This window comes from Camarhynchus parvulus, chromosome Z (assembly GCF_901933205.1).
Source record: "Camarhynchus parvulus chromosome Z, STF_HiC, whole genome shotgun sequence".
NCBI lineage: Eukaryota > Metazoa > Chordata > Aves > Passeriformes > Thraupidae > Camarhynchus > Camarhynchus parvulus.
In genome coordinates this window covers 16,518,508-16,545,927 of record NC_044601.1, presented here as the reverse complement: position 1 = coordinate 16,545,927, position 27,420 = coordinate 16,518,508, and the positions used below count along the sequence as shown (strand labels likewise).

Sequence of the window (27,420 nt, the reverse complement as noted above, 5' to 3'; positions counted from 1 at the left end):
CCAAATTCTACTTTTGTGTTAGGCTTCCCCGATTCCTCACTTGGCACTCCTCTATGGTGGCAACCGGGCAACTGCATTTGTAGATTAAGTTTATGCAGCTTTCTAAAGTGCAGGCTCACGGACATGAATGACGACTCTGAGCGCTAGGGCTACTACTACTTTTCTACAGAAGAAAACTCTTCAGGCAGCACTACTGGTCCTGCCTGAACACGAGGTTCGGGGATTAACCTGAGCGGCGTCTAAGGCCTGCTGTGAGAAAGCTTTATTTCAAGCAGTAAGGGCTGGCCGTGTACGGCTGCACCAGCTCCGTACCTCGTAGGACTGATGTGCCAGCTCCGTGCCGGGAGGCAGCTCCGACGGCCTCCCCTGGGGGACACCCGAGCGCCCCCGACCCGGCCACCGCCCGAGCAGCGGCTCGGTCCCGTTCGCCGGCGGCTGGCGGGAGGCGACACAGCTCCCACGTACAAACAGGTGTGTCTATCCAGCCGCCTTTCCCGGGAATCATAAATAATCCTACCATCCGTTTCTCCCCCCGCAGGCGGGCTATGGACGGCAGCAACCCTTATCAGCCTTGCCACCTGCCTGGCCGGGGCAGAGGCGGTGTCCCGGGGAAGGAAAGGGGTTGTGCCAGGGAAGCGAGGAAAAAGAAAAAAAAAAGGAAAATAAGAGAAAAAGGGAAGAAAAAGAGAGGGTTTTGCGGGCAGTGGGTCGGGGGAGGAAAGGGGCCTCGCTGAGGGTGAAATCCCCGGGAGTGCCGAGGGCCCGGCGGCGCCGATAAGGCTGCCCCGCCCGCCGGGAGGCAGCGCCAGCCGCCCTCCGCCTGGGGCCGCGGGCCCTGCCCTCGGCTCTGCCCTGCCCTCAGCTCCCCTCCACCCTCCGCCCCCAGGGGCGATGTGGAGTCTCCGGGGCCGTGCAGCACCGAGAGGCGCGGCGTTGGCGGGGTCATGAGCGCGGGGAGCGGCCGGGCCCCGGGGCCGCTCCTGCTGCTGCTGCTGCTGCTGCTGCTGCTGCCGGCGCTGCCGCGGTGCGCGGCGCGGGGTGAGTGCGGCCGGGCGGGGACACTGACTCCAGTGTCAGCTGGAGCGGGGCGCCAGCCCTGCCGCCACGTCAGGTGCCCGGCTCGATGGGCGCCCTTGGTGGTGGTGGCGGAGCATTCCTTGGGCGCAGCCCATGCTGGTATGCGTGTCCGGGTATCCCATGGTGATTGATGGTGGCGGAGCATCACTTGGTGGTGGTGATGGTACCCGTGGCATTGGTGGCGGAGGTGGCCGTGGTGGGTGCTGTCCTGTGCGCTGGCTGGGTTGTCTCCTTGACACCTGCTGGCCGCGGTGGTGGCAGCGACCTCATGTCCTGCCGGGCTGAGAGGGCCTCGCCACGGCGGCAGCTTGAGAGAGCGCATGGGTAGGACCAAAACTGTGAGGGGTCTGTAGTGCTGGCATGATAAATTGTGTATTGTGAAGGACAAATAAGTAATAAAATTTCAGCTGTAGTAGTAAGGGGAGGCGGGGGGTGGAAACGCATTTTTGTATCTCCTGAAGCAGCAATCTGAGGAGGATACTCCCATGTCTTATCAGAAGATGGAGGTATCACGAGAAAGTTCTCTCTGTGGCTGTTTGTACATTTAATTTTCTGATCTGTGTTGGCTGCCATTGCATGCTGACAGTTTTTGTTTTCTGCTCTTATCAGAAACGCACACACACACACACTCAAGTATATAAAAGCATGTATAATTAGGAATAGGAATCTATGATGCTTCCCACAGCCTTGAGACACCCATAAAAACCCTGAAAAAACCTGAAACCCTGTTCATATGGAAAGGCAGTTTTATCACAGTGATAAATTTGATGCATAAAAAAATATTAGAGTGTTCATCTTCCTTCTCCTTCCAGTTCTGGTTATGTATTTAGACATTGTAGATTAGTCAAAATTCGTCAGAGATGCTAAATATACAGTGATGTTAGTATTCTTATCAATTTCAGCTATCTTAGAAAAGTAAAAAATTCCATAGTTCTATGTTGAGCAACATCAGACATCAGCTTGAGCAGTGTTAGTTCATTATTCTAAAATATAAAAAGGCATCAGGATACCCATGCTTTGTCTACATTAAATCCATCCTTTCTGACATTCGTCATTTGGAAATTGAGGGTATGTGTGATAACAAAAAGAGCTTATTAAAAATGGAGGAAAATGAACATAATGCCCTGAAAGTATGAATGCAAAGAAAAAAAAAAATTTATACTAATTTCATGTATATTTACAGCCATGTCAAATTATAGTAAATTAGGTTGTGTGCTTCTCAACCACTTTTAATATAAATTAATTTCTGAAATTACTTTAGTGTAAGTAATTTTACTCCTGGCAACATTAGCAACATTTTTATTAAAGAAATTTTTACCATATTGACACATGATACAAACAGATATAGAAAAAAGCACAACAAAACAGAGGAAACAGCAATAAAGACAAAAGCTAAACAAATGCACACAGAGGAAAGATTGATAATATTGGATAGAGCTAGCTACTATATACCTTCTAAACCTTTCTGAAACGTGAAAAACTTTTTTTTTGTTGTCAGAGAAGAGAACAATGGACAAAAATGCTCAGTGTAGTTATTTGATCCTTTCTGTTTATTTTTAATCTTCAGTCTTTTAATACAGTAGCTGTGGTTTTCCTCCAAGTTCCCAAATGAGGTGGGAGGAGGCAGTAGTCTATTCTATGTGTTTTAATCTGGATTTTATCTCCACTTTAAATTCTGTACTGGTTATCCTACCATGCCACTTGTTGGGTATTTCAAGAAAGGTAATTGTGATTTTTTGTCCTTAAAGTAATTGTGAACAGATCCATTCCCGATGTCTGTGCAACTTGCCACATTCATGCAACATGTCAGCAAAGTGGAGGAAAAAGTGTTTGTATCTGCAATTATGGATTTGTAGGCAATGGAAGAACCCATTGTCAAGGTAAGCTGCCTGCTTCTAAAATGGAAAGAAACTCTGTAACTTCCTAAAATGCTCCTTCTCAAGTAATTTTAATGAATTCTTCGAAGTGTGCTAGAAACTTCGTCATTTCCTGGAAGAATCTCCCATAGAATATATTTGGATTGGTTTTCCTCACCAAAAGGCTTTTACATATTCAGAAGTGCTGTTTAGCATTTTGTTACTGTAATTTAGTGTAAGTAATTTTACTCATGGTAACATTAGCAACATTTTAATGAATAACATACCAGGCTGATATTGTCCTTGTAAGACTATCTCATATCAATATGTGAATCAAAGGATAATGTCAAACACTGTGTCTTAGTGTCTGTAATAGCTTACCAGTGCTTAAAGACGGTGGCCCTTCACCAATGATCTCCTTCTCCCTATCTCTTACCCTTCTTTCACAAAGCACTGGCAGCTGCTGGATCCTGCACAGAGTTCAGGTATCTCATTGTAGGAAAGCCATAGAACTATAGAATGCTTCAAGTTGGAAGGGATCTTAAAAATTACACAGTTCCAACCCCTTTGCTGTGACCAGGGACAGCTTCCACAAGACCCAAGTTGCTCAGAGCTCTGTTCAAGCTGGCTTTGAACACTTTCAGGGATGGGGCATTGGGGCATCCACAACTTCTCTGGCAACCTGTTCCAGTGCCTCACTACCCTTAGAATGACAGATTGCTTCATAGTGCCAAATCTAAATCCATCCTCTTTCAGTTTAAAGCAGTTCTCCTTTGGCCTAGAACTACAGGATATTGTCCAAACTGCCTCTCTAGCTTTCTTGAAAGTAGTCTTTAGGTACTGGAATGCCATAATAAGGGCTCCTCAGACATTCTATGTTCTAGACCGAGCAACCCTCAACCCCTTCAGCCTTTTCTTGTGGAAGAGGTGCTCCAGCCCATGATTATCTTCATGGCCTCCATTGGACTTGACCCAACTGGGCAATGTCCTTCTTATGTCCGGCACCTCAGAGCTGGATGCAGGGCTCCAGGTGGGCTCTCACCAGAGCAGAGCAGAGCAGAGCAGAGGGGCAGAATTCCCTCCCTCCCCTGCTGCCCATGCTGCTTTGGATGCAGCCCAGGACATGTTTGGCTTCCTGGGCTCTGAGTGCTCATGGCTGGGTCATGTCCAGCCTCTCACCCAGCAGCAACCCCCAGTCCTTCTCAGCAAGGCTGCTCCTGATCCATTCTCTACCCAGACTGTAGGGGGTTTGGGATTGCCTCCACCCAGGTGTTCCATGAGGTGCTATATGGAGTGTACACCATAAAGAAGAGTGGAAGGATAGAGTAGGGCCCTCTGGTTTCAGCAGCTCTTAGAGTCTTTGATAACTTAAGCTGTGTCACAAAACAGTATTTGCATTTTCATCCAGGGACAAAAGTTTCTGTTGTTCTCCAGCTTACTAGCAGTGTTTACATCCCAAATAATTTATAAAGGAAATCAGTAAGGAGAAGTCTGGTTACTTGAGCATGAGTGAGGAGGCGAGAACACCCCGTTTTTCTTAATCTCTCTCTGATGTTTTTTGAATGTACTGACAGATAAAGATGAATGCCAGATTGGAGCCAGCAAGATCTGTGGAAATCATACCCTGTGCCATAATACACATGGAAGTTTTTACTGCGTTTGCCTTGATGGATACCGAGCCTCCAACAACAACAAGACATTTATTCCCAATGATGGCACGAACTGTACAGGTAGACATCACAAAGAATCCTGAGCAAATCCAGAACTGCACAAGTATTTTTTTTCCTATCACTGTAGAACTTATTTTCTGACACTATATCAGAGAACCACTGTTGTTGATGTGCTTGTTTGACATCCAGGTTCCTAACAGCTATGAATTATTTCTGCTTTGAACTCTGCTGTGTTACAATCATTACTTTGCAATCTCATTCAAACAATGATCTTTTCAGAAGAAGTAGCTAGATTAATGACATAGGATGATACTTAAAATTTCCCAGATTGTAACTTTTGTATTTAGTGTAGAATATTAGCCAGTTTCTTGTTAGTGATGAACTGTTGTAACCATTTAAGAGGTGTCCAGATACAGGATTTTTCTGGAATTGTTTGAACAGCATATAACATTGGAGACTATTTGTCAAGTAAACCAGCAGTAATTCTAAAGATAGCTAGTGACAAAATTGCAACAGTCCTCTTTCCAAATGCTTGAAGATGAGACAATAGGCTCCTTTGTTTTCCTAGAAGAGCTGTGAGAAGCTATGTAGAACTCTTCAAGGAAGAGTTAAGCTTGGGCCCTTTATTAATTAATTAAAACAAAACCCCCTATTATGAAGTGTATTTACTTTTCTCTGAATTTTTAGATATTGATGAATGTGAGGAGTCTGGGTTGTGTGGTCACAATGCAAGATGTGTGAATACTGAAGGAAGCTATATGTGTTACTGCAATGATGGTTATAAATTAGAAACTGGAGAACGTTCTTTTCGTCAAGATGGAAACATAGTTTCATGCAAAGGTGAGAGTCTTTGGATGCTGTTTTTGCTAGCAGATAAAATCATATGTTGCACCATAGTGTAGTGCCTGTTCTGGCCTGTGCTTCTCCAGGGCAGAAACCCTTTCTCTGGACTTTGTTTGCCATATGTTTTTTTTTTTTAGTTCTTGTATTCAGTTTGTTCCAGTGATGTCAGGATCCCGGAGTAAACACCAGATATTTCTACAGGTTCTCAGCAGTGCTTCAGATGTGCAGGGTCAGAGAAGCTGATGATGTTATGAAAGTAATGTAGTTCATTTCTGAGTAGAAAGGAAGTGTGTTGTAATCCAGTTGTTTATATAATCACACCCCATAAAGGGGAAGAGAAGAGAGACTGAATAGCTGATAAGAGAGGTTAGATGAATGAAAAAAGCCTAGGGGACAGGAATAATAAAATAACAATTTAGCTATTTATTACATACTGTGCCTCCTGCATAAATAAACAGTTCAGTTTTTGTTGCCATAACAAAAAAAAAAACCAGAACCAAGTTTCCAGTTTGAAAGTCTGTCTTTAGTGTCAGTTTTCACAGATGCAAACTGCTAGCAGTGTAAGCTGTGGATATCAGAGTATATAGTGAACACAGGCATCCCAGGTGGAAGGAGCTGCCTAGATTATACTCAGCTTTTATTTCTAAATTATTGCCAGAACCATCAGCACAGCTCACAACCTGTAATTGCTCACTTTTTCTGTCTGCAGTGCTCCACTTTGTTTGCCAGAATTGCTGATAATGCTCCTTCTTACCTCACTGACTGGCCTCTCCGTATTCTGCGGTGAAGTAGAGTGTCTGTACCGATTGTGTTTCTTGCAGAGTTGCACAAGGGAGCCCTGCCCAAGCAGATGTGCTGGAGGAGTGGAGCTTTTGTATGCAGGCTGTTTCAATGAGATGAAGGATTTGAGGGGCAGAACATTTCATTTCAATTTATCTGCTGCAGAGTGCTTCACTTTTCCCGTGCACTGGGAAATAAAACTATGCTTTGGGGCCTGAAATTTTCCTGTTGATGTTGAAGTATCATTCAGCCATGGCTGTAACGAGACTGGCCCACACAAAGCACCATCGCACTGCAATGTCTCATCTTCGGTGTTGTGAGTGGCTCCAGCTGTATGTTGGTAAAAATGTAGCTCAGTAACTGCTTCCCTGTGTTCCTCCAGTTGTGGCCAGGACAATTCTTCAAATCTATTATTCTACCTCTTTGGTAAGCCCTCAGATTCATCAGATCAGGAGTATTTTGGGATGTGACCGTCTAGTTTAGCTGATTTTGAAGCAGTCAATGTTGTGATTTATGTACTGTGAGATCTTTCAACCCAGTCTCTTTGCAGAAATTGGATGTGGTTCCCCTCCTGAAATGAAGCATGGCTACATTGTGGGGAACTACAGCTTGCTACCTGGAAGTGCAGTTCATTATGAGTGTCAAGAAGGGTTTTACAGCAATGAAGGAAAGTTCTCATACTGCACTGCAAATGAAACTTGGGAACCTGCCACTTTAAGCTGTAAAGGTGAAAAGAGTCTTACATCTTTCTTAAATTCTTCATTAAGGGGGTTCATGCATAGGGAGTGTGTTTGTGAAGATAGTAGACTATTTCCACAATCTGAAAGAAATGTTTTTTCAAGATCTGGTTATTTGCACAAAAAGAAGAAAATTAAAGGACATGTTATTGTTTACCTTTTTCTTTAGTGTAGTGACATTTTTTATGCTGGTCCCTGCATTTTTACAGACACTACAGTGTGTCCTCCTGCCTGTGAGCTGAGGCCTAGAAAACAACTAGATTTCTTTAGCATTTCATGGGAAAGGCTCCAGAGTTGAAAGGTGTCACTGACCTCTCATGAAAACATCAGTTTTCCTGACACCTTGTGAACTTTTGTCTGAAGGTTTGCTGTAGATGCAAAAGAGGGCATCATAGCACTCCTCATCTCTGGGTAGTCTTCATAATTTTAAGAACATTTGTACATGAACAAACACTTCCACATCTCTTAGAAGTTAAGATTCCTATGACTGTCTTTAAAACATGTACTTGCTTTGGTGTTCTAGTCATCCATTCTCTGGCAATATTACTGCTTATGACTGCTTTTTGTGTTCCCATGAGTAGTTAGAAAGCCTTTGTGTTAGTTACATGGTCCTTGAAGTGCTAGCTAACAGAAGACACACTGTGATAGCAATTCTGTAGGGCAGAATTGTCATCCTGGAAATTGTCACTTACCGAGGAGAGTTCATTCTTTCTCTGAAACAGTCCTCCTTGTTTCCAATTCTTTCCCTTTCTCTGTCTCTTTTTTTTTTCTCCAGGAATGGATAGAAATATAACATTTATGGGAAGTGAATTAAAATAAGGGTGCTAAAACAGTGTGGCTGGGAAAAGCAAAATATTAACTATCACTATAAATTCATAAGAAAGAAAAGATAAAACAATTTTAAAACAATGCAAGTAACACTTTCACACCCCCCAAAAAATAAGGGATGATGAATTTGAAAACAAGAAAGGAGTGCCCAGAGCCTCAAGTGGTTCCTAGAGAAAGATTGTGGAATGTAATTCTTGTGAGTTGTTGATATTTTTTTTGTTAACGTTTTTCAGAAGTTGTTTTTTCATGTGATTTTTTAAAATTTCTACAATCAAACAGTAGGTCAGGTCAGACTTTCTCAACATCTCTTTTATGGTTGATTGAAATAACATACATGATACACCAAGAAACAGCCAAAAGTCTGAAATTTCAAACTTATTTCCTCCTTGTATTGCAAGCCCTTTTCAATTAGGACTTCTCTTTCTAAAACCAGCAAGTCCGATTTTTTTTTCAATACTAGTAAATGTACCTTTAACAAGTTCTTTGTGTGTGTGTGTGTGTGTGTATGCTACTTGACTTCTTTGTTTAAGCATTATGTAGACGCTTGCCTTAACAGGAAACTTTTATACAGTATGTAGTAACCTTTTCTGTGGTTTTGCATTTTTACAGTTTTTGTATACTTTTAAAACTTTTGCTTTCTCAGGGCAGTTTCTGCTCATTGGCCTTCCTTTGAGTGTTGCTCATTGTGAATGGTGTAGAGCCACCTTACCCAATGTAATCAGGTTTGTAAAAGCAGGAGAGTCTAAAGATTCAGAAGAAAACCAAGACTTTTCTGTATACTATTAGCTAGACTGAGGAGGGAGTCACAGATTTAGCACGCTATTCTGAGAGAAAGACAGAAAAGCGTCCTTTTATTTGGAAGTAGAAGTTTGGAGTAGCTACAGCACTGTCAGTCATAGTGGGAATATTGCAGAGGACCTGAGGAAATGTTGCATTACTACAGGAGAAGAGGGTGAGCTGGTAAAGATGAAAAAATAGTTATGTGAGTACAGCTGTCATTGCTCCTGCTGGTTGACTAACAGGTCTGTCTTCCTCTTCCTTCATCTCCTCAGGTGTGGACTGTGGGGCTCCACCTTTTGTTTTGAATGCACGTCCGATATCTGTGAGTGGGACCACATACAGAGGTGAAGTTACTTACGATTGTGATCATGGGTACCTGATGGCAGGTGGCAGTGGCACTGCGGTCTGCAATGCTAAAGGACAGTGGGATGGCCCTGATTTGGTGTGCAAAGGTAAATAAAGCCTGCCTTCTGGTTTGTTTAGCTTAGATACTATTTAAGTCACTGTAATAAGTATCAGTCATCCTCTTTGGGCATTCAGTTTATACAGTCTTCTGCCATAGAAAGTTGTCACAAAACAAAAACCATATATTGAACAGGGTGGGTTTTTTTTAATCTGTGTTGCTAATGAAGTTGCAATAAATTGGTAAAAGTTAACATTCCAAGAACATAATCCCAATGCATGTCAGGCCTTGGAATTACCATGAGATGAAAATACAGCCTAAATTGCTGATGTTTTTTCCAGTTCAATATCCACTCTACTTTTCTGATAGCAGTTGAAGCCACTATCAGAAATCAAACTGCTATTACTTAACATACCTTCAAAATTCCTGTATTTGGACAGTTTCCAGTTGCAAATTATGATTGCTTATACATGTTGTTGCTATTTGAGATGAGTCAAGTCTCTTACAGTGCTATGATTTGGAGGAATGTAGTCTAAAGAGTTCCTCAATAAGATGGAACACAACAATACCTTTTTAAAAAAACTCTTCAGGTTTGTTTTTTTTTAATCTGGGCTCATATTCTTCATTAGGAGACCTTAGAATAATTACACTCTTTAGTCAGTTTTCACGGCTTCACTCTTCCACTTGTTAGTTAAGCAATATCTTTTCACCTTGATCCATCATCAAGCTTTCAGTTTATTGCAATCAAATGTAGTAATTTTTTTGAATGCTCCATGTGTATGTTAAACCCGCTCTCCACTTTTAGAATGACATTTAATATTTTTATTCTGTGTCATGAGTCTGAGGAGGTTTGCAATGTTACACAAGACTGTGCTTCTGCATTTCAGTCTGCTTACAGAATGGCCATGGGCAGGTAGCAGGAACAGGAGGAATTTTTCTGTCTTGTCACCTACTGTCCTTCCATGAGTTAAGCACATGCTTCCATGGGCATTAGTTATTCCAAGGCTTATTCTCATGATTTATAGTAGATAGATTCATACTTATTGGTGTATGAAAAGGAAGATAGTCATGATGGTGGATGTATTATCCATTGAAATACATAAGTTTAAATTTTCCTTTAAATGTTGTACAGATCATGTTTCTATAAGCCTTGGTTTTTACTTCTTTGCTTTCCTTTTTTTTAATAGAATTTCAGAATCGCTTAAAATTATTGAATGGTTTTAAAAGAACTTTTTTGCTCCGTATGAGCTTTAATGAGGGTAAGATTTTAATTCTTACAGTGTTTGCTTGTTATAACTGAAGTGGTGTAGAATCTTTTATTGAGGTATAACATTCATTGTGAATTGAAAAGCAGATTTTACCCTAAATAATACTGTTCCATCTATTTGATCTTCACTTTTTATTCCCTGTTCTGTTATTCAGCCCCCAAAACCTGAGCAAATGAATTAAATTATTAGTTCATTATCCTAGCTTTCTAATTATCTGTAAAGTGGTTTGCATAATCTATCAAATTTTCCCGCAAAATTGCTCATTCATCTTGTCTGTAGCAGCATCTCTTTTCAAAACTTGAATTAAATCCGCTGACAAAGGAACATAACCTTCTTGATGCTGTTCTATCACAACACTCCTTGGACCAAGTGTCTTTTTAAATATCTACTGTTACTAATGGTAGGTAAAATAAAGGAATAAATAGCTTGTGGAGGTTAAGAGAGTGTTGTGGGAAGATAGATTTGTTCACAAAAATTTGCTTAAAGGTCCTTGCTCTCCATTTCTAATCAGGACACTTTCTTTTATTTTATGGGTCATCTTGTAGAATAAATATCTCAGCCTGCTAGAAGGTCTCCAGCCACAAAATTTTGGGTTCTGATGACCTCCCTGACTTCTAGGAATCTCTAAGAAGTGGAAAAAACAAAGCATAACCTGCTGGGACAGTTCATCCCTCCATCTTTAGGACTTTGATATGTCCTGCCTGTTTTCATTTCAATGTTTTGTTTTCCTGCTTTTCTCTGTTCTAGAAATAGATTGTGGCAAACCTTTGCTGATTCCACACACGACAATGACCTGGGACAACTCTACCACTCTGTGGAGCAGAGTGTACTACCACTGCAAAGAAGGGTATTATTTCAATGGAGACAGGAATTTTTCAGAATGCACAATAGATCAGTCATGGGAGAATATTACGTACATGTGCAAAGGTAAGTATTACCATACAAAGTTGCTATTTAAATTGCAATTTAATTAGTTTATCACTCCTGTTCTGAAGTTAGGAGCCAGAGGAAGAATGAGGGCAAGAAACCCCTTTCTAATTTATGATGTAGGGAATGTGGTGGTACTTTTGGATGGAGAGGTCACAGAAGAGAGTGTTTACAATACAGCAGCTTCTATTGGATGCCACAGATCTTCTGTAGCTGTCTTGCTTTTTTTCTCAAACAGAAAGAGACTAATGCTACTGGAGTTTTATTGCTTCACTGAGGGCCTTCAGCTTTAGAAGCCCATTTAGGAGTGTCACCAGAGGGGCAGAAGGCATTTAACAATATTTTCTTGTTGCTCTAATACTGTAAAGTGCACTCCAGTGAAAGTACTGGCAATTTAATTTGAAGCCCTTTGTCTCTCTCTCTCCCTCATTGTTTGTTTTGTTTTTTGTTTTCTCGTAATGACCAAAGCAAAACTTGTTCATGGTTGCCTTTCCAGCCTACATCTAGTTGTCTGAATTTCATTCCAGAATTATTTTCTTATTAAAGAATGAGTTCTGACAAGGGAGATGTGTAATAAAGGTCATACTGTGTGCTTGGAAACAGGATGTACTGACATTTTATTAACAGCAACAGCAAGCAGATGTTTTGGACTGTTACTGTTGTGCTTGTTAATGTTCTTCTGCATCCTAAAAAGTTGTCTATCACTTTCTATCTCTAGTTCTTAAGTAGCGGTGGTGTCTTTTGCAGAAGATAGTATTCATTTAGCTTTGAAACATCTTCATGGTTTTCAAAATGACTAGAAATGTGTCCTTGCCTGCTGCCTCTTAACTTCATACAGAGTTACTGCATGAGGCCTCTCTTCCCTCGCTTGACTTCTTGAGCATCTATTGTGAATGTAAAACATGTGACATCAAGTAAAATGAGTATGCAGAAAAGCAGTTCTCTCAGCTGTTAAAGTGTCCAAGTGAAAGTGGAACTGCTGTTGTTAGAAGTCATGATTCATATTTCATTCAGGAAACTCACATGACTGTATTTTGTGAATTGATTTGAAGTTTTTGATTTTGAAGATTGTGTAAAGTGACTAATTTAGTCAGATCTGTCAGTCTTTGAAGTGCCAAGGGTTGTCTTGAGCGCTGTGAAGTTTTGAAAGGCCTGAACCTGCAGACTGCACTCACAAGATTACCATGGATTTCAGCAAGAGCTTTGCCAGATTCCAGTCCTAGCTGCTGGATCAGAGAGCCAAAAAAGTCAGTTATTGTCAAATAGAGCGGTAAAGAAGAGTTACAAAAATAGCCTAACTAGTTCAGACTTCTTTAAAAAAATTAATCATCAACAGGAAATTGTTACAAATCTTGCATCTTCTCGACTTCTACATTTTTCGTATTCACTAGCGCTAACAAATTGCTTTAAAATTAAATAAAATTTCTGCTTGTGCAGGGATGCCTTTGACATTTACATGCTCTTAATAGCATGTAACAGTAACACCCATTAAAATGAGAGAAAGTATGTACCATTCCAAACTAATTCATGACAGGCATTGGAAAACCAATTGTCTTTTATCCTGCCTGAAAAATTCCATTAGAAATGAGGCAGTTAAGAGAACATCCACAGGAAATTCTCTTTGACAATTAATTTCTTCATTTCTTAAAAAGTGATTGCTATGGATGCCTTTTATTTGCATTGTTTGGTGCATTGTCTGTTCGGATACATGGTAAATATATATGTGTATGTGTGTATATAAGTACTTTTCTAAGTAGCTAGTTTAAATACTAAAAAATATTAATTTTACATTTAATTAATTTAACTTTTTAATTACAAAGTTAATTTTATTTGTGATGCTGATTGGATTAAGCCATCAGTAAGGTAAGGCAGTAGTAAGCTGGATTACAATTTGTAACAACCTCTCATTTATACGCGTGGAATGAGGTGATTGAAGTGCAGAGAACAGACCAGCGATTAAAATACCTGTTGTCTAGTGTGCTCATTGTGTGAGCCTGGACACCTTGTGTATCTGGTGCTCACAGAACTTCTTTCCCTGTGGAGTAGAAGTGCTTGGTTTCCCAGAATCTCAGAACCGTTATTGTTGGAAAGACCTCTGGATATCATCCAGTCCAATCTCCCTGCCAAGGCAGCGTCACTTAGAGCAGGTGACACGGGAACACGTCCAAGTGGGTTTGGAATGTCTTCATGCTTCCCTGAGCAGCGTCTTCCAGTGCTCTGCCACCCTCAGCATAAGGAAGCTTTCCCTTATGTTCAGGTGAAACTTCTTGTGTTTTATGGCCATTGCTCCTCGTTCTGTCTCTGGGAACCACTGAAAAGAGTCTGGCACCGCCCTCTTGGCATCCGTCTTTGAGATATTTTCATTTATTTAATTGCAAAAATGTGTTTGATTAGTAGCAGATGGCATTTGCAACATTGTTAACCACTTACAGAATTGAACAGGCAAAAATATACAAAGAAGTCTAATACCTGTGTTTTTTCTTTCCGCTAAATTGCTTGTATGCATGGGGATAGGCAGCAATGGAAATGAACTCGCGTGTGTGGATTCTCTTTTAGCTACTTGAAGATAAATGTCAGAGTGGAGCTGATTCTGTCTGCTTTCTGGTAGAAAAGTTGGTATCTTTGAATTTCTTGATGTAATTTCTCCCCCTCCAACACTCACTGGTGCTGTTGAAATACTTTGCTTTTGTCTGCATTCTACCATTTGTGTTGTGTTTACTAACACCTGTCTTTCCTGGCTGCCAACAGCCAGCTGCTATTTGCATCTCTCTATCCTCTCCTAAATCTGCCTTTCTCTCTTTGACTCCTCCAGGATTTCTTTTTACCTTTCACCTCTGGTTCTCCAGGTATTTATTTGCATGTTGTTTCTAGGACACTTTCTCTTGGAATGGGAAAAGGTTGTGAAGGTAACCTGAAGATCAGTGGGGTAGCAGTGAACTTCACTTGCCTTGGTTAATCATAAGTTTAAATTTATAGTGCTGAGATATAGGCAAATGCAGGTCTTTGCCCTCCCCCCTTATTTGTGAGTTTAAGTATAAGCTGTTGATCAAAATCAGATACATTTAAGACCTGGATGCTACTGTCTGCTACTGTGTGTTTCACAAAGTGAGTTCCCAATCTCTGTAACTGACTGCCGCTGTTAGATTTCAGAGTAGAGTGAATGTTTCAAGAAACCTGTCTCCCTCTAGTTGCAGAATGTTTTTTTCAGAGAAATCTTTGTGCTGTTTATTGGAGACTCTGTTTATGCTGCTGGGATTAATGTTAAACCAGGCCCTTTCTGTATATTTGGTTGTCCAAACAAAGATTGTGTGATCAGTAAGAGTAAAGGAGAAAAATCAGTCTCCTCAGAAAGCTGTAGACTTTGTTGTGGTAATTGCTCTGCAGAGGTTTTCATGCTCTTTCATTCACATCCGTTTAAAGTGGAAACTTCTAAGAAAAGATCTGCCAGCTATTCTGTGAATTTATGGTCATTGCCCATGGACTTGTCCTCAAAGTTCAGAAAGCATAACAAAAACGTTGATGTATTTACAGAAAAAAAAATGCTACTAGTTCTGCCTTCTTCCTTCCAAGGAGGCCACTGTAAAAATTTCTTTCCTTGCCTAAGTATCCAGTGCAATCCCTTTTGTTGTTTGCTGCTTTGTTTTCCTTTTTTTTTTTTTAGCTGTATTATATAAACTCGTAAGGCAAGTTGCAGATTTTCTTGCCAAGCAGTCTTGTAGATTACTCCGTCTTGTTCCCCCCGCCTCCTTGTTATGCATTTTAATTCAGATTTCATGGATATGTAAACATTTTCCCTCTGTCTGTGTGTCCTTCTTGCTATCCACTCTTTTAATAAAACTGTGTCTTATTCAAAGAATGCAACAACTGAACATAATCTTTTGCTTTGTTTTGGTACAGAAGCCTTAGACTGCGGAGTTTGGGGCAGTGCTGCAAAACAGATAACAATAACAATAAGCAGCCCTTAAATATAGTAAATCACACAGCTATTTGTAAGACATTTGTTTTAGAGAACGCACAGATTAATCTCTTTCCTGGACACCTGAAAGCTTTCAACAGCATTTCCAAATACAATGAATGTGGAATGGGGGAGTTAAAATTATCTGGGAGATGAACTGGTCTGGTGAGTGAGGCATGTATTTGTTGAATATATGGAGAGGGAGATAATGTTAGAAAACAGTTTTATGACAGTTCTAATAAAAAAAAAAAGTGCTGCAAAATACATTAACAGTTACATTGTAGTTCTAAATATCTGCCTAAGTATGAAATGCTAGAAATGCTAGAAACTCTTAATGTACTGATTTATTTTAGTGCCAGCTTGATATCCACATGCTAGAAGAGGTCTCCTGTGAGATGGTAATGAAGTTGACATACAGGGGAAGAGTGCCCTGCCCTGTCCTTGCTTTAACATCAGAACAATTCACTAACTATTTTGTGAATATTCCCTGAAGTATCTATCAATGCTGTCCTATAAATACCTTTCAATTTTTCAGCAGCTAATAAGTGTTTTTCAGCTTAGATTCTATATGAGGTTGGGTATGTATGACCTTGGTCATATAGTGAATATAATAAGAAAATATTGTGGTGGGAGAAAAGAATGAAAATTTGAAGGCTGGTGAAGGAAAGGAGTAGGTATGCTCGCTGTCGATCTGAGTTGTGACCAGAAGGAGCTTAGCTCTTAGCTATGTGAGAATGTTATCTCATCATGTAAGAGCAACTGCACTGTGTCTAATGACGGCAGTGAGAGGGCTGCTGAAAAAAAGCATGGATTAGCTGACCTTCCTAGCTGTGCTTTGTCTCTGAGAAAGCCTGCTCTTCTAAGTGTATAAATTAACAGCTGTGTGTTGAGGGATGTATCTCTGGTAGCTAGAGCTGTATTTCCTACATGCTTGGTTCTGTGGGCTCCATTGTTTTAATCTAGTGTTTGTTTGGAAAAGTTTTCTGCTGTGTTACTTAATTTTATTTATTCTACAACAAGAAAAAAATGCCAACACCTCTTAAAAAGCAACTCGAGTCAATAATGAACCAAAACTTTGATTCAGCTACAAATAAACTCTTTTCCAGTATAACACAGAAGCTTTCTTAAAAGTTCCTTGTGTCAGTTTATGCAATGCTGGCTGTATGTTTAAAGAGTTCACAGTCTTTAGCTCAGGACATGCTTCTTCAGTTAGCCTGTTATTTTAAGTTCAGGAGCCAGCACAGTTAAGAGAAAGCCTTCTACCTAACATGTGCTTACCTTCTTTGGCTTTTTCCTGTTTGGACAAAAAAACAAAGCAAAAAAAGACCAAACCACAGAAAAAGTAAGAAATAAGCAATTGCTCCAAACATAAGATATGCATGAGAAGTAATGATTTTGTTTCTGTGTTCATGCTTTTGGTCACAGAGGAGGAATTATTTAGTAATTTATCCATTTTCAATGAAACATGTGTGAGGTGGCAAAGGAAGAGCAGAAGACTGGGAGTGCAGGAAACATACACAGTAAGTAATAATGGAAGTATTTGAGATTGGGAGTAACTTTGTCATGATTATATCTGCTGATTCAGCACTGGATATTTGTGTTGTGGGTTTTGTTGGTGTGGCGGTTTGTCTCGATCTTCCCAGTGGAACTCCTGGAGGTGACTAGCTGTGTTAAGAAGGAGGAAAATTCCTGTCCTAAAGGTAGGTGAAAAAACTCAGGGTTCACGGTCTCATTCCAGTAAATCACCGAAATGCCTGTTTGAATCTGTAAGAGGTTACAGCATAAGTTTATGTTTTAGTGAAGTTCCGTTGAAGAGCTCAAGTTCCCATTGCCACAGAAAACAGTGCAGCACTTGGGCTCCGTCCCTGTCTTTGACAAGCATCTCAACTGAACTGTGTCTCACTTGCAGATACTGGATATAACATGTTTTAAAAATGCAAGGTATATCAAAATATCAAAATAGTGTGCCTTGCTCAAAAGTTTCAACTAATGTATATCTGAACATTTTAGAACCATTTTTCTTGGAAATTGAAAACAACTTTTGTAAGGACTTTTTTTTTTTAATTTACATGAGCATAAAAATAAAGTTTAAGGCATAAATTTTCAGAAACAAAAATTCAGTCAGTGTTATTGAAAGGCAAAACAACATGATAAGACTTTCCATGATTTCACAGTAACATCCCAAGAAAGGGGGTTTTGTTTGTGTGTGTGTTATTTGGTTTTGGTTTTTTTTCCTTTTTCTTAGTATGCACAAGTAAGGAAAAAATAAAAAGGATTATTTAGGGTGTCCGGGGTAAGTACATTAGTGTGGAAAACATTTCAAGGTTGGGTAATAATTTTGAAAAACAACCCATCTTTCTCCTCCTATGTTATAGCCAAAGTATTTTTAGTTTGTGTACTTTTATTGAGCACTGCTGAGATGGAAAACACAGCTTCCCAATTCCCCTAACATGTCAAAACTGTTTTTTTTATGTAGCCAGTGGTAACTGGCAAGCTGTGGATCTCTGGTATAATGTGCTCTCTTCACATGCCTTTCCTGAATTCTGTCATCTGAAAGACACTTCAGAATAGACAGAGAAGGTGAGCTTTGTCTGTCCCTTCATGTCCTACAAGCAACAGATTTCTTTTTCACTACACTGGGACAATCTTAGGCAAGCTCGTCTACTGTAGTTTGGCATTTTGTCTTACTGTTGTTTCTGTGGGGCAAGGGGGGAAAACTAGCAAAAGGGAAAGAAGGTAACAAGTATATGTACTTTCTATCTGTGTGCTGTAAACAAGAAACAATATTTGCTTACACATTACTATTTGAGTTGGAGATCTTTGTAGGGTCCACAGTAGGTTGGGTTCCTAATAGATTGGATTAGATTCCATAATAGATTCCTTCTATCTGTTGTAGAAATATATGAAATAATATTAATAATTTTAACAGACGAACTAAAGATCTAGTTTGTTACGACATCCCATAGCTAGTCAAAACCGTATATATTTTCCTTGAACTGATTCTCTAAACTAGATGTAATTCTATGTTCCTTTTAAGAGCCAATAGGATGAAATGAGCTAGTATTCTAAATTTTGGAGAGCCACAACAAATTGCACTATTGTCTTTGTTTCAATAGTTTCATATACTGGGACAAAGATTGGATGAGAAGATATTCTCAGAAGATGTGATATTTAACATCAGTACAAGTGAAGATAATCCAAAGGTGTGTTTAGATCTGGACTCTGGAAGTAACTACTTGGTGAATATAACTACCATTTCTTCTACAAGCATCACTGTCTCAGTTACAGTAGCAATTCAGACAAAGGGTAGGTTGTGTTTTGTATTCTATGTGCTTATAAAAGAACTTACTGTGCTGCAGAGTTCACTGATTTGAGTCTAACAGACAGGAAAAGGAACTGTTTCCTAGATTTCATAATTCTTTATGCTGGCTACATGCATGTAGCCACTGTCAGCATCCTCTTTTTCTGCAAGATGTTTTTCTTTCTGCTCACTTGGCCATTGACTCTATGAACAAGGAGAGCAGGGGCAGAAAGTGCCCTTCAGAAGGATTCGGCAATCTTGCTTTTTCAGGACTTGCCTTCTGACTGAGGCAGGATTGGTACAGAATTTTGGTCCATGGTACAATGCCTACTGGTTTCTGGTTTTTGCCTTGAAATATGATTCTCTGCTTGTAGGAGAATTCCCTGTTGCTTGGCTGTGTGATACTAATCTAAGTGGTATGGGCATTACAGACAATGCTCCTGTGTTTACCCGTGATTAACAGGGCTCTGGCAGTTAAGAGTAACTGTACAGAAGTCATGTTCTGACAGTGGATTTCTGTAGTATTTTAGTCATGGAGACTTTAGGCTTGTCTTCTGATATACTAATTCTGGTGAGACAGACCTTGAGAAATAATTGCTTTTGGAATCCACAAAAATGCTTTTGCTCACATGCTTTTTCCCAAAGGGCATCAACTATGACAAACTGTTCTGTGATAATTTTATTTAAATCAGGAGGCCGAAACCCTTGATCATTCTGTCATTATAACCTTCTACGCCTGGACAAGTAAATCATGTGTTAGATTTCCTGAATAGCATGCTTGGGTTTTCCCAAAAACCAATTTCTCTAGAAAATGATCATGCTTTACTTATCCTGTTTGTTCATTCAAAAAGAAATTATAACCTACCTCTCTGTCTCAGACTGAAATTTAAAACTTTAAAAATTTTTTTATTCTCAGTTAGTCTTATTCAATTAAGCTGAAGGAGATAGAGTTTTCTAAGTAAGTTGATATCTTTTTTAATTGTCTCTACAGTAAAGGAAGCTTTCAATAATGTATTAATTTTTAATGATACCTGCTTGAAATGGAGGAGAAATGTCAGGGGAACTGATGTGGAAGACAAGTACTCAGTAAGTAACAATCTGTATTTTGAATCTAGAAAGCAATTTTTATCAATCAAAAACCTAATTTTTCAAATACTCACTGCTAGCGGTGTTCCTTGTCATAATAATGTCTCATAAAACCCCAAAGAATAATTTTGCATAGCAGCCAAAGAAAGACCATGCTCTCTTGTAGTCCCCTGTTTCGTGCTTATTTTTCCCATACTTAACTCTTAATTTGCTCTCCTTATCTGTACTTTTAATTTTGCCATGTTCAGGCAAACAACTCACATGACTCTATTCCAGTTCAACTGAGTCAGTTCTCTTTGCCTTGTGGTATGCCTTCAGTCTGCCCTTATCCCAGTGGGGAATTTGTACCTGGACTACTTCTACCAGGACTCCTGACCACCTGCTGTTGTCTCAAGTTTCTCTGTGCCAGGAGACAGTAAGAGATTATCTGAAGGCATAGGATCTGTTTAAAGGAAAATTAATGTGCAATTCATATCCAGCAAGCATTTTTGTTTTCCTTTCAGAAAAATCATTTGATCAGGAGAGGCCTTAAGCTACTGACTTCATGATCATTTCAGTCATCAACATTAAAACAGGAAATCCTATTGAAACAAAAAAAAGAACCCATGAGCCTGTAAATTTCCCTAGAAATATAGGTGTCTGTAGACAGATCCCAGAGTGTAGCTGACATTTTGACATGGGTCAAAATAACTTGATTTTGTCTTGATCCTCAGGGTGAAACTGGAGAGATGCTCACATGAGCTTACTTTTTTAATTCACCAGGAGGGTATACTTCAATAAAAGTGAGCCATCATTGGAAGCCTATATGTTAGCAGGAAATATGGTCTGGGGGAAGTTAATAAAAAAGAGGATAGACTAGGAGGAGAAGTGAAAGAACCAGGAAAATACCAGATCTGATCAAGATGAATCAACTTTTGGAAGGATCGGAATATGAGTAACTGTCAATGCCTTCAGTTGTAAGCCTGCATCATAAGCTGTGCTCTCTTCTGCTTTTTCTTCTAATTGAGAGCATGAGATGGCTGAATGCAAGTCTTGTATTATAACATTTTAATTTTCATGCTGTGATTGTTTGGTTACAGTTTCATGTGCAAGGCCAGCGTTGGTATCAGAAGAACTTCTTTCATGAAATGACCTTCGAACTTTCCACACACAAGCAAGCTCCTGAAGTTTGTTTAGATTTGCAACCAGGCACCAATTACTCTATTAATATTTCCATGGTAGCTTTGAATTTTTCACTGCTTGTTTCTATGACAACACAAATTACAGGTAGGTCTTGCCATTTATTTTATATATTTACAAAAGCTCCTAGTGGGTGTAAGAGACTCAAGTGAATCTGCATTGTTGATCTCAGTGGTGTATGGTGGGTTGCCAAAGTATTCTTTCCACGCTCAAAACTGTCTATTGTTTGTTTTCATGGGTTTTGTCGAGTTCAGAGCCAGAAGGGGGAGAAAAATTGATGTGCAGAGTGTTAATGTGTCATTTTGAGATGTCAGGGAAAAGATAGTTTGATGGGTTGGACACAAGACTAGTATCTAGGACAGCTGAATTAAATTCCTCACCCTGTTAGAGGCTAAGGCTTTTTTTTAATAAAAACTTCTCCCCATGGTGGAGTTAATTGCTCAGCTGCACTTGTATTGGTATTTGTGACAACAGAAACAAATACCACTGCAGTCTGCAAGAATCCAAAGTAGAGTACAGGAATCTGCAAGTGCCTCATACAGATACTTTTACCTCTAATTGGCAGAGTACAAAACATAAAAGACATTTGAGCAAATTAGCTTCTGAAGGAAGAGCCTTGGGTTCGCAATTTAGCAAGATGTATGTCACTAAAATGCCATGATGAGAAACATCTTGCGGGTCTTGATTTGTTTAGAACAGTTTTCACTATCCCTGTACTGTCAGAATCTCTGTATTAGGTGAAGTGCAGTGCAGTGTTTGATGATGGCGTCTCTTCCTGTCAGGGACACAAATAGGTAAGGAACATGAAAGCTCTCGGAGTGTCTGTAACTCTGTTCAGCCACTAGATGGAATCAATTCTCTTCTGACTGCTTAGGAAGAGCTGGAGATTTGTGTTTTGAAATTGATAGTTTTGATGTATTTTCAATAGTAAATCTGATGGTTTTAAGCTACATGAAAGGGAAAACATCTCTTGTTTCTTAAAGCTACTGTTTAAGATATACAATAATCTGTTTGTTTCTTTTTTTTTTTTTAATGAAATTACAGTAATGATTTGGTAATTCCTTTTCACTAGTTTCCTAATTGTCACTCAAAAGTAGTGCCCATGAGTGCATGAGTACATGTGTCTTTGTTTAAAAAGCTAGTAAGATATCTCAGAATTTTGTTGATAGTGGTAATTTTTGAATACATACTCAGAGAAAAGGAAAAGCTTTTTACTCTGTTGTCCTGTGGTATTTCCTGAATTCTGCAGGATTGCATCAGGTCACTTAGTCAGCAGAGCTCTAGAGAACACTTTGCAGCCGGTGCTGTGTGAAATGGTATTTGTGTCTTGGCAGCTGGCATATTTTCCTCTCTGCTGAGTTAGTGCTTAACAAATGCATATGCATAGCCCCAGGAAATGTCTTTGCATGAAAGTTCGATTATTTCAATTTTGAAAGGAGATTTTACTACACAAGCCTGTTTATACCTGATAGTTATCTTACTCAATAAGCAATAAAAGATGGGTGTTGCTCTGTCATATTAGGAGTCTTTATCAAAAACTTGGTGTGAAAACATTTCTTATTTTCTGACTCCCACTGAAAAAACATAAAAGTATGTATTTTTTAAGTTTTTGCAGAAATTGCAGAAAATTAAAAAGCCAATAATGATCTTCTGGAAAGACTTGCCAAATAATGGAAGTTAAATGGGATTAGTTGTGTTGTTATCTCATCTAAGATTAAAAGGATTCAGCTGAAGTAATTCTTCTGGCAGTGCTGCTTTGACTTCTGTGTCTTATGTCTTGGAATTGTATTACTTATTCAAGCAGCTTAATTTATATAAAAACTATAATTTAAACTATTATTTAAACTATTTAAACTATTATTTTCATCTTTATTTGTTCAGTTATTTTGTAATCATGTATGCATTTTCCATGGTGGATGGAATTATCTCAATTTATCTGCCAAATTAATTCTGAAAAGTGGCTTTATTAACTCTGGTGCTTTTCCAGCTAAATGGTATTGTAAAAATGCAAGATATGTCTTAAGCCCCGAAGCTCTAGGGAAACTGAGACTTTTACAAAAGTGTTTTACTGATTATGTTCTCATAGGTTGTTTAAGGTTTCATATGCCATCCTTGAAGAGGTACATGATCACTTGGTCTGTAGCCACAGCTGGGAGCAAATCCAGATGATGTGTCTCTTTGACTTTTACAAACCTTCTATATTTTGTGAGTTTGGAAAATCTTAACAGTAGAGTTATGAATAGTGTAAGAGACATGTCCCAGTCAACTGGATGATCGCTGCCTTACAGACCTAATTTCCTGACAAGGATAGTGATTGTGTAAATTTTTAGACTGTTGCAGAACACAATAAGTATGTAAATGCTAGCAGTAAGTTTGGGTATTTTTTTTAAAAACCCAGATTTGTGAATGCCTGTAATGAAAGTTATTTATGTATCCTGAATATCTATATCTATGCCCATATTCATCCTGAATGAGGATACATTATATTCATATTATTTCTAAAGAAAAAAAAGCCAAGAACTTGGACCTGAAAGCCTGTTTTTCTCCCTGACAAATAGCATCCTCTAAAAAAATAGTTCACTGGTGAGCACAAAGTTGGTTTTGGCTGTCAGCTTGTTGATGGTAAATGCAGTCTAGCAAATGCTTCATGGACCATTGTAACAGGCATCTTGCACAGTCTTTTATGTTGTCTTAAATTATTTTAAAGAAGCTCTCACCACTTGTCTACTGGAAATAGGAAATTGAGTCAATTATCAAAAATTATTAAGCAGTGATTATATTGTGGATGTAAAAGGATGGTAGCAAGATTATCTTTTAAACAAGGAATCTTGAGTCCCTTTCCAGAGAAGGAAAGGTGTCTTGTGGGCATACTTGTGATTATACTACTTACACATGGCTCTGTTAATTTTCCTTTTGGAATATCCTTTATGCTCAGGGGAAGCATTGTTCTTAATTTCACCAACTGTTTTTACATACAAAATGAAGATGATTGAACTGTTTTGTAACCATTTTTTCAAGTGTTTGGAAAACAAAATAATAAATAAGGAGCTAGGTCTATTTTACTTTCATTGCTAATGTTCTGAATAAGAGTAATTTTTTCAGTTCAGCCACATTAAAATTCCATTGATATTTCAGTCTATTTTTGAGCTTTGCTTTGGGTAGATTCTTTATGAAAACTCTGGTGTTTTGGGGGTTCATGAATGCCTATATGTTTACAGAGTCTGGTTAGCTTTTTTTGCTTTAGAACAGACCACTATGACTTAAGAACATAGTAAGACCAAAACTGTTTCTGGACACTAGAAATAGAACTTTTGTCCCTGAGTAACTGATTACATTTCCTTCTTGTAAAATAATTCATATTAAGTTAAATTCTCATTGTTTTTCCTTGTCTTGATTTTCTGCTTAGAATCAAGCTGTATTTTGAGTTTGCTCAAGGTATACTATTCACACATACTGCAATTCCTTACATATTTGTACATGTACTTTCCAGGGGGTTTGAGTAGGCTTGACCTTGAGTCTGTGTACCTCAGATAATTGTAGTACTTCCATGTTTCTCAGCTGCTACTCTTTTTGGTTTAGCCCAAGATTTACCTGCAGGCCATGTACTCGTGTGTGTCTCATCTCTGTCTTCATATGAACATGTGAGTGAGAAAGTAGACTCACAAGGGGAGAGTCTAGAAAATTACTTGAATAAGGAGAATGTATTCCCATCATATGTTAAGTATAATCTTCTAGAGCCCTTTGTCTTGGTGTGTGGAAAATGTATGACATTACAGATCAGATTGTGATGTCTGATTTGTTCATCTGCCTCTGAATGTACACATGCACATAAAAGATAGACTATTGTTCTGATCTGATGTAGGATGGAAAACATTTATACTCATTCTTTCATAAAGGGAATTTCTTTAAGGTCCGGAAAAGGAGGGAAAACCCAAAATCTACTTTCCAGTGAAGTGAAAGACTGTTGGAGGTGTGGTGATCTCACAGCTCTTATTCTGAGAGCACCAGAGCATTGTGTACCTCCAGAGAAACTATCCAGTAAACTGTGCAGCATAAGAGCGCAAGAATTACCTAGAAGGGAGTTTCCGGTTTATGTAATGAGGGAAGAGAAGTGATGAAAGCATGAGCATGATTACTTTTTTTTAATGGAGGGGGAAATTAGCTGCCAGTCATGTAAATATTTTCATACATATGCATACAATTTGTATTTTTGTGCAGAGATTATTTAAATGCATAATTAAGTTCATATGAACACCACTTCACTATAATTTTTCTGAACTCCTCCATAGTAAGAATTTTTCATGAGTCCCTGTGAACTCAGGAACATTCAAATAATTTCTCTTATTCTGTTTACAAAGCAACGAATATTGGTGACACAAGCTATGTTTTACAGCCGGTGCTTTGCAAGAGAAAGAGAACTCTGATTTCCATACTGTTTGCTTTGCGTGGGTTGCTCACAGAAGAGAAATAATGAAAAGTAAACATGGTGTCTTCTGTCAGGCTTTCTAGTTGAAAGCACCAAAAGCACCTTGCTGAGTTTTCCCTGACCAAATTTCCTCCTCTCCCATGGCCAGGTACTGTGAAGTGCATTCATCTTGGTGCATATGAACATATGCATATGTGGCCAGTCTCCTGTGCCACACATCCCATTAAAGCAGTTCCAGGCCGTGTGCAGGACCATGACACTTGGCCAAGGTCCAGGAGGAAGGGAGAGCTGCAGAGTGCTGAGCGAAGACAGGGGATATAGGAAGTGTCTGGCACTGTAAGCCTGGGTGCTCACCCTGAGAGTCCAGCACAGTGCTGCACCCCTCTGCTTACCCAGGCAAGGTCCTGCCATTGGATTAGGAACTGGGGTCAGAGCAGAGACAGCTGTTTGCAGGGTCCCAGACCAGACCTCTTTCACTGGGGCTAGGAGGCTGTCATTGTGGAAGGCCCAGGAGGTCCCTACCCAAACACGCTGAGCCAAGAGCACTGAGCTCCCATTCTGCTGCCAGACCCTGAACACCTCCCCCTGCGTCTGCAGAACAGCAGATGTGAGCACTCAACACACCTCAGTTTGTTCCTAGAGATCACAGGGGAAAGGCGCCGCAGGAGGAGCTGGAGCAGAAGACAAACCATAGAAATGTGCAGGCAGGGATGAGCCAGGAGATGGGGGGATCAGCCTGGCTCACACATGGCAGCAGTCAGGCGACCATAACGCACCCTAGGGACGATCCATACAAGAAGCAGCGAGATGTGGGCGGATTTACTTTTAAAGGTGGAGTTTCTGGCCCAGAGGTGCTCTGCAGCTGGAACTGGGGCCCCTTCAGGCCCCGCGCCGACACAGGAGACACCCGATGGGGCACAGCGGGCTCCCCGTGGTTGTGTGGCTGTGAGCTCTCGCTCACGGCTGAGGGCAGGTGGCAGGTCACTGCTGGCATGAGAGGTGCCAGCCAAGGTGCCCTGGAGCACGTCTCCCTGCTTTCCCCCTTCTTTCCTTGCCCAGGCTGGTTGTACTTTGAGGGTGTGCTGGCCCTGGGCGCTGCTGTCCCCGAGAGGAAGAAAGGCCCCTTTGTGCAGCAGAGCTCAGGCCCAGCGCGGAGCCGGGCCCGGCGCCGCTGGCTGCAGCAGGGCCCGTGCTGGCCAGGCAGCGCCCCGGGTCCAGCTGCACGGCTGCTTGCTGCACTCATACCTTCCTCATCATCAACAGCATGGTGTGACATTCACCACACAGCAGGGGAACAAAGCCACAGTCAGCAAAGGGAATCACATGAGTGGGATTTCCAGAAATGACTTAAAATCTTTAAAGGTTTCCAGTCTTTAAAGAAGGTCGAAAGGATTTTTTCTGTGGATGTGGTCTTGATTTATTTATTCTCCCTCCTTCTGTCTTTTCACATAATGTTCCTCTCTAACTGAAAAATCTCTTCTCACTCTGTACTAGAACAATTATATTTAAATATGTGCAGTAATGCTAACTCTTCAAACAGTAATAAAACCAGTAAACAATGTTTTCTTTTGTATTAATATCTCAACCTTATTTTAGTTTTACTTTTACAGTAGTATTTTCTACAGTATTTTTTACTTCCTTGTTTTAAAATTCAGCAAAAACCTTTTGGACATAAAGTCCTCAAATAACCATGTGATGTCCAAAAAAGGCTGGAGATAAATCCCCCTAGACCGGTGTCTATAGAGCAGGTATTTGTTTATTGCAGCACTGGTGGTGAGGAGAGATCTCCACCTAACTCACCCACCCTTGTCAAGTGCTGGGGTGTATTTATACAGTAAGCATTGCTTTGTGTCACTATGTCACTACAACATCATCACATACATGCCAGAACTTATTTACATGGTAGGGTCTCATGGTTATAAAAAGCTCTTCTGCACCGTGCTTGTGCCTCCACAGTTTGGGGGTCATCAGGGGTCTTTGATAAAGGCTTCCAAGGTCTTCTTTGCGTCTGAACTTTTCAGCTTTGTCTTTGGAGCATGCATAGTTATGGTGTTCCTTGGTCTGTCTGGTCCTGGCTGGCCTGAATTCTTTGGTTTTTGGCTAAGTGGCTTTACATTTGCCAATTTCTCATTAGTACTATACTTACCCGTCTCTGAAGCTATCCACCTGGTGTGTTTTTTCTTCTTTTTTGTCTATTCAGCCTTAAGCAGCTAGTTAACCATATACTAGCCATTACATTGCACAGAAAGTTATTTTTTACGAGGTTATAGAGGTATAAAAAGTTATGATTCAGGTTATATAGGT

General features: G+C 39.9%; 1 protein-coding gene across 2 annotated transcripts in view; it reads left to right on the top strand.

Annotated features, from left to right (window-relative positions):
- SUSD1 (sushi domain containing 1) overlaps nucleotides 1-27,420 on the top strand; it is a 49,660-nt gene that overhangs the window by 6,828 nt on the left and 15,412 nt on the right. The window contains exons 1-11 of one of the 2 annotated variants that reach the window (XM_030968153.1): nucleotides 806-1,038; nucleotides 2,826-2,957; nucleotides 4,508-4,663; nucleotides 5,291-5,443; nucleotides 6,777-6,953; nucleotides 8,844-9,023; nucleotides 10,990-11,169; nucleotides 16,550-16,644; nucleotides 18,241-18,430; nucleotides 19,417-19,511; nucleotides 20,591-20,777. In XM_030968153.1, coding sequence (XP_030824013.1) covers nucleotides 945-1,038; nucleotides 2,826-2,957; nucleotides 4,508-4,663; nucleotides 5,291-5,443; nucleotides 6,777-6,953; nucleotides 8,844-9,023; nucleotides 10,990-11,169; nucleotides 16,550-16,644; nucleotides 18,241-18,430; nucleotides 19,417-19,511; nucleotides 20,591-20,777 — 1,639 coding nt within the window. In that variant the 5' untranslated portion in view covers nucleotides 806-944. Of the gene's footprint in view, nucleotides 1-805; nucleotides 1,039-2,825; nucleotides 2,958-4,507; nucleotides 4,664-5,290; nucleotides 5,444-6,776; nucleotides 6,954-8,843; nucleotides 9,024-10,989; nucleotides 11,170-16,549; nucleotides 16,645-18,240; nucleotides 18,431-19,416; nucleotides 19,512-20,590; nucleotides 20,778-27,420 lie in introns of those variants that run through there. The other variant, XM_030968154.1, reaches the window with a different exon arrangement.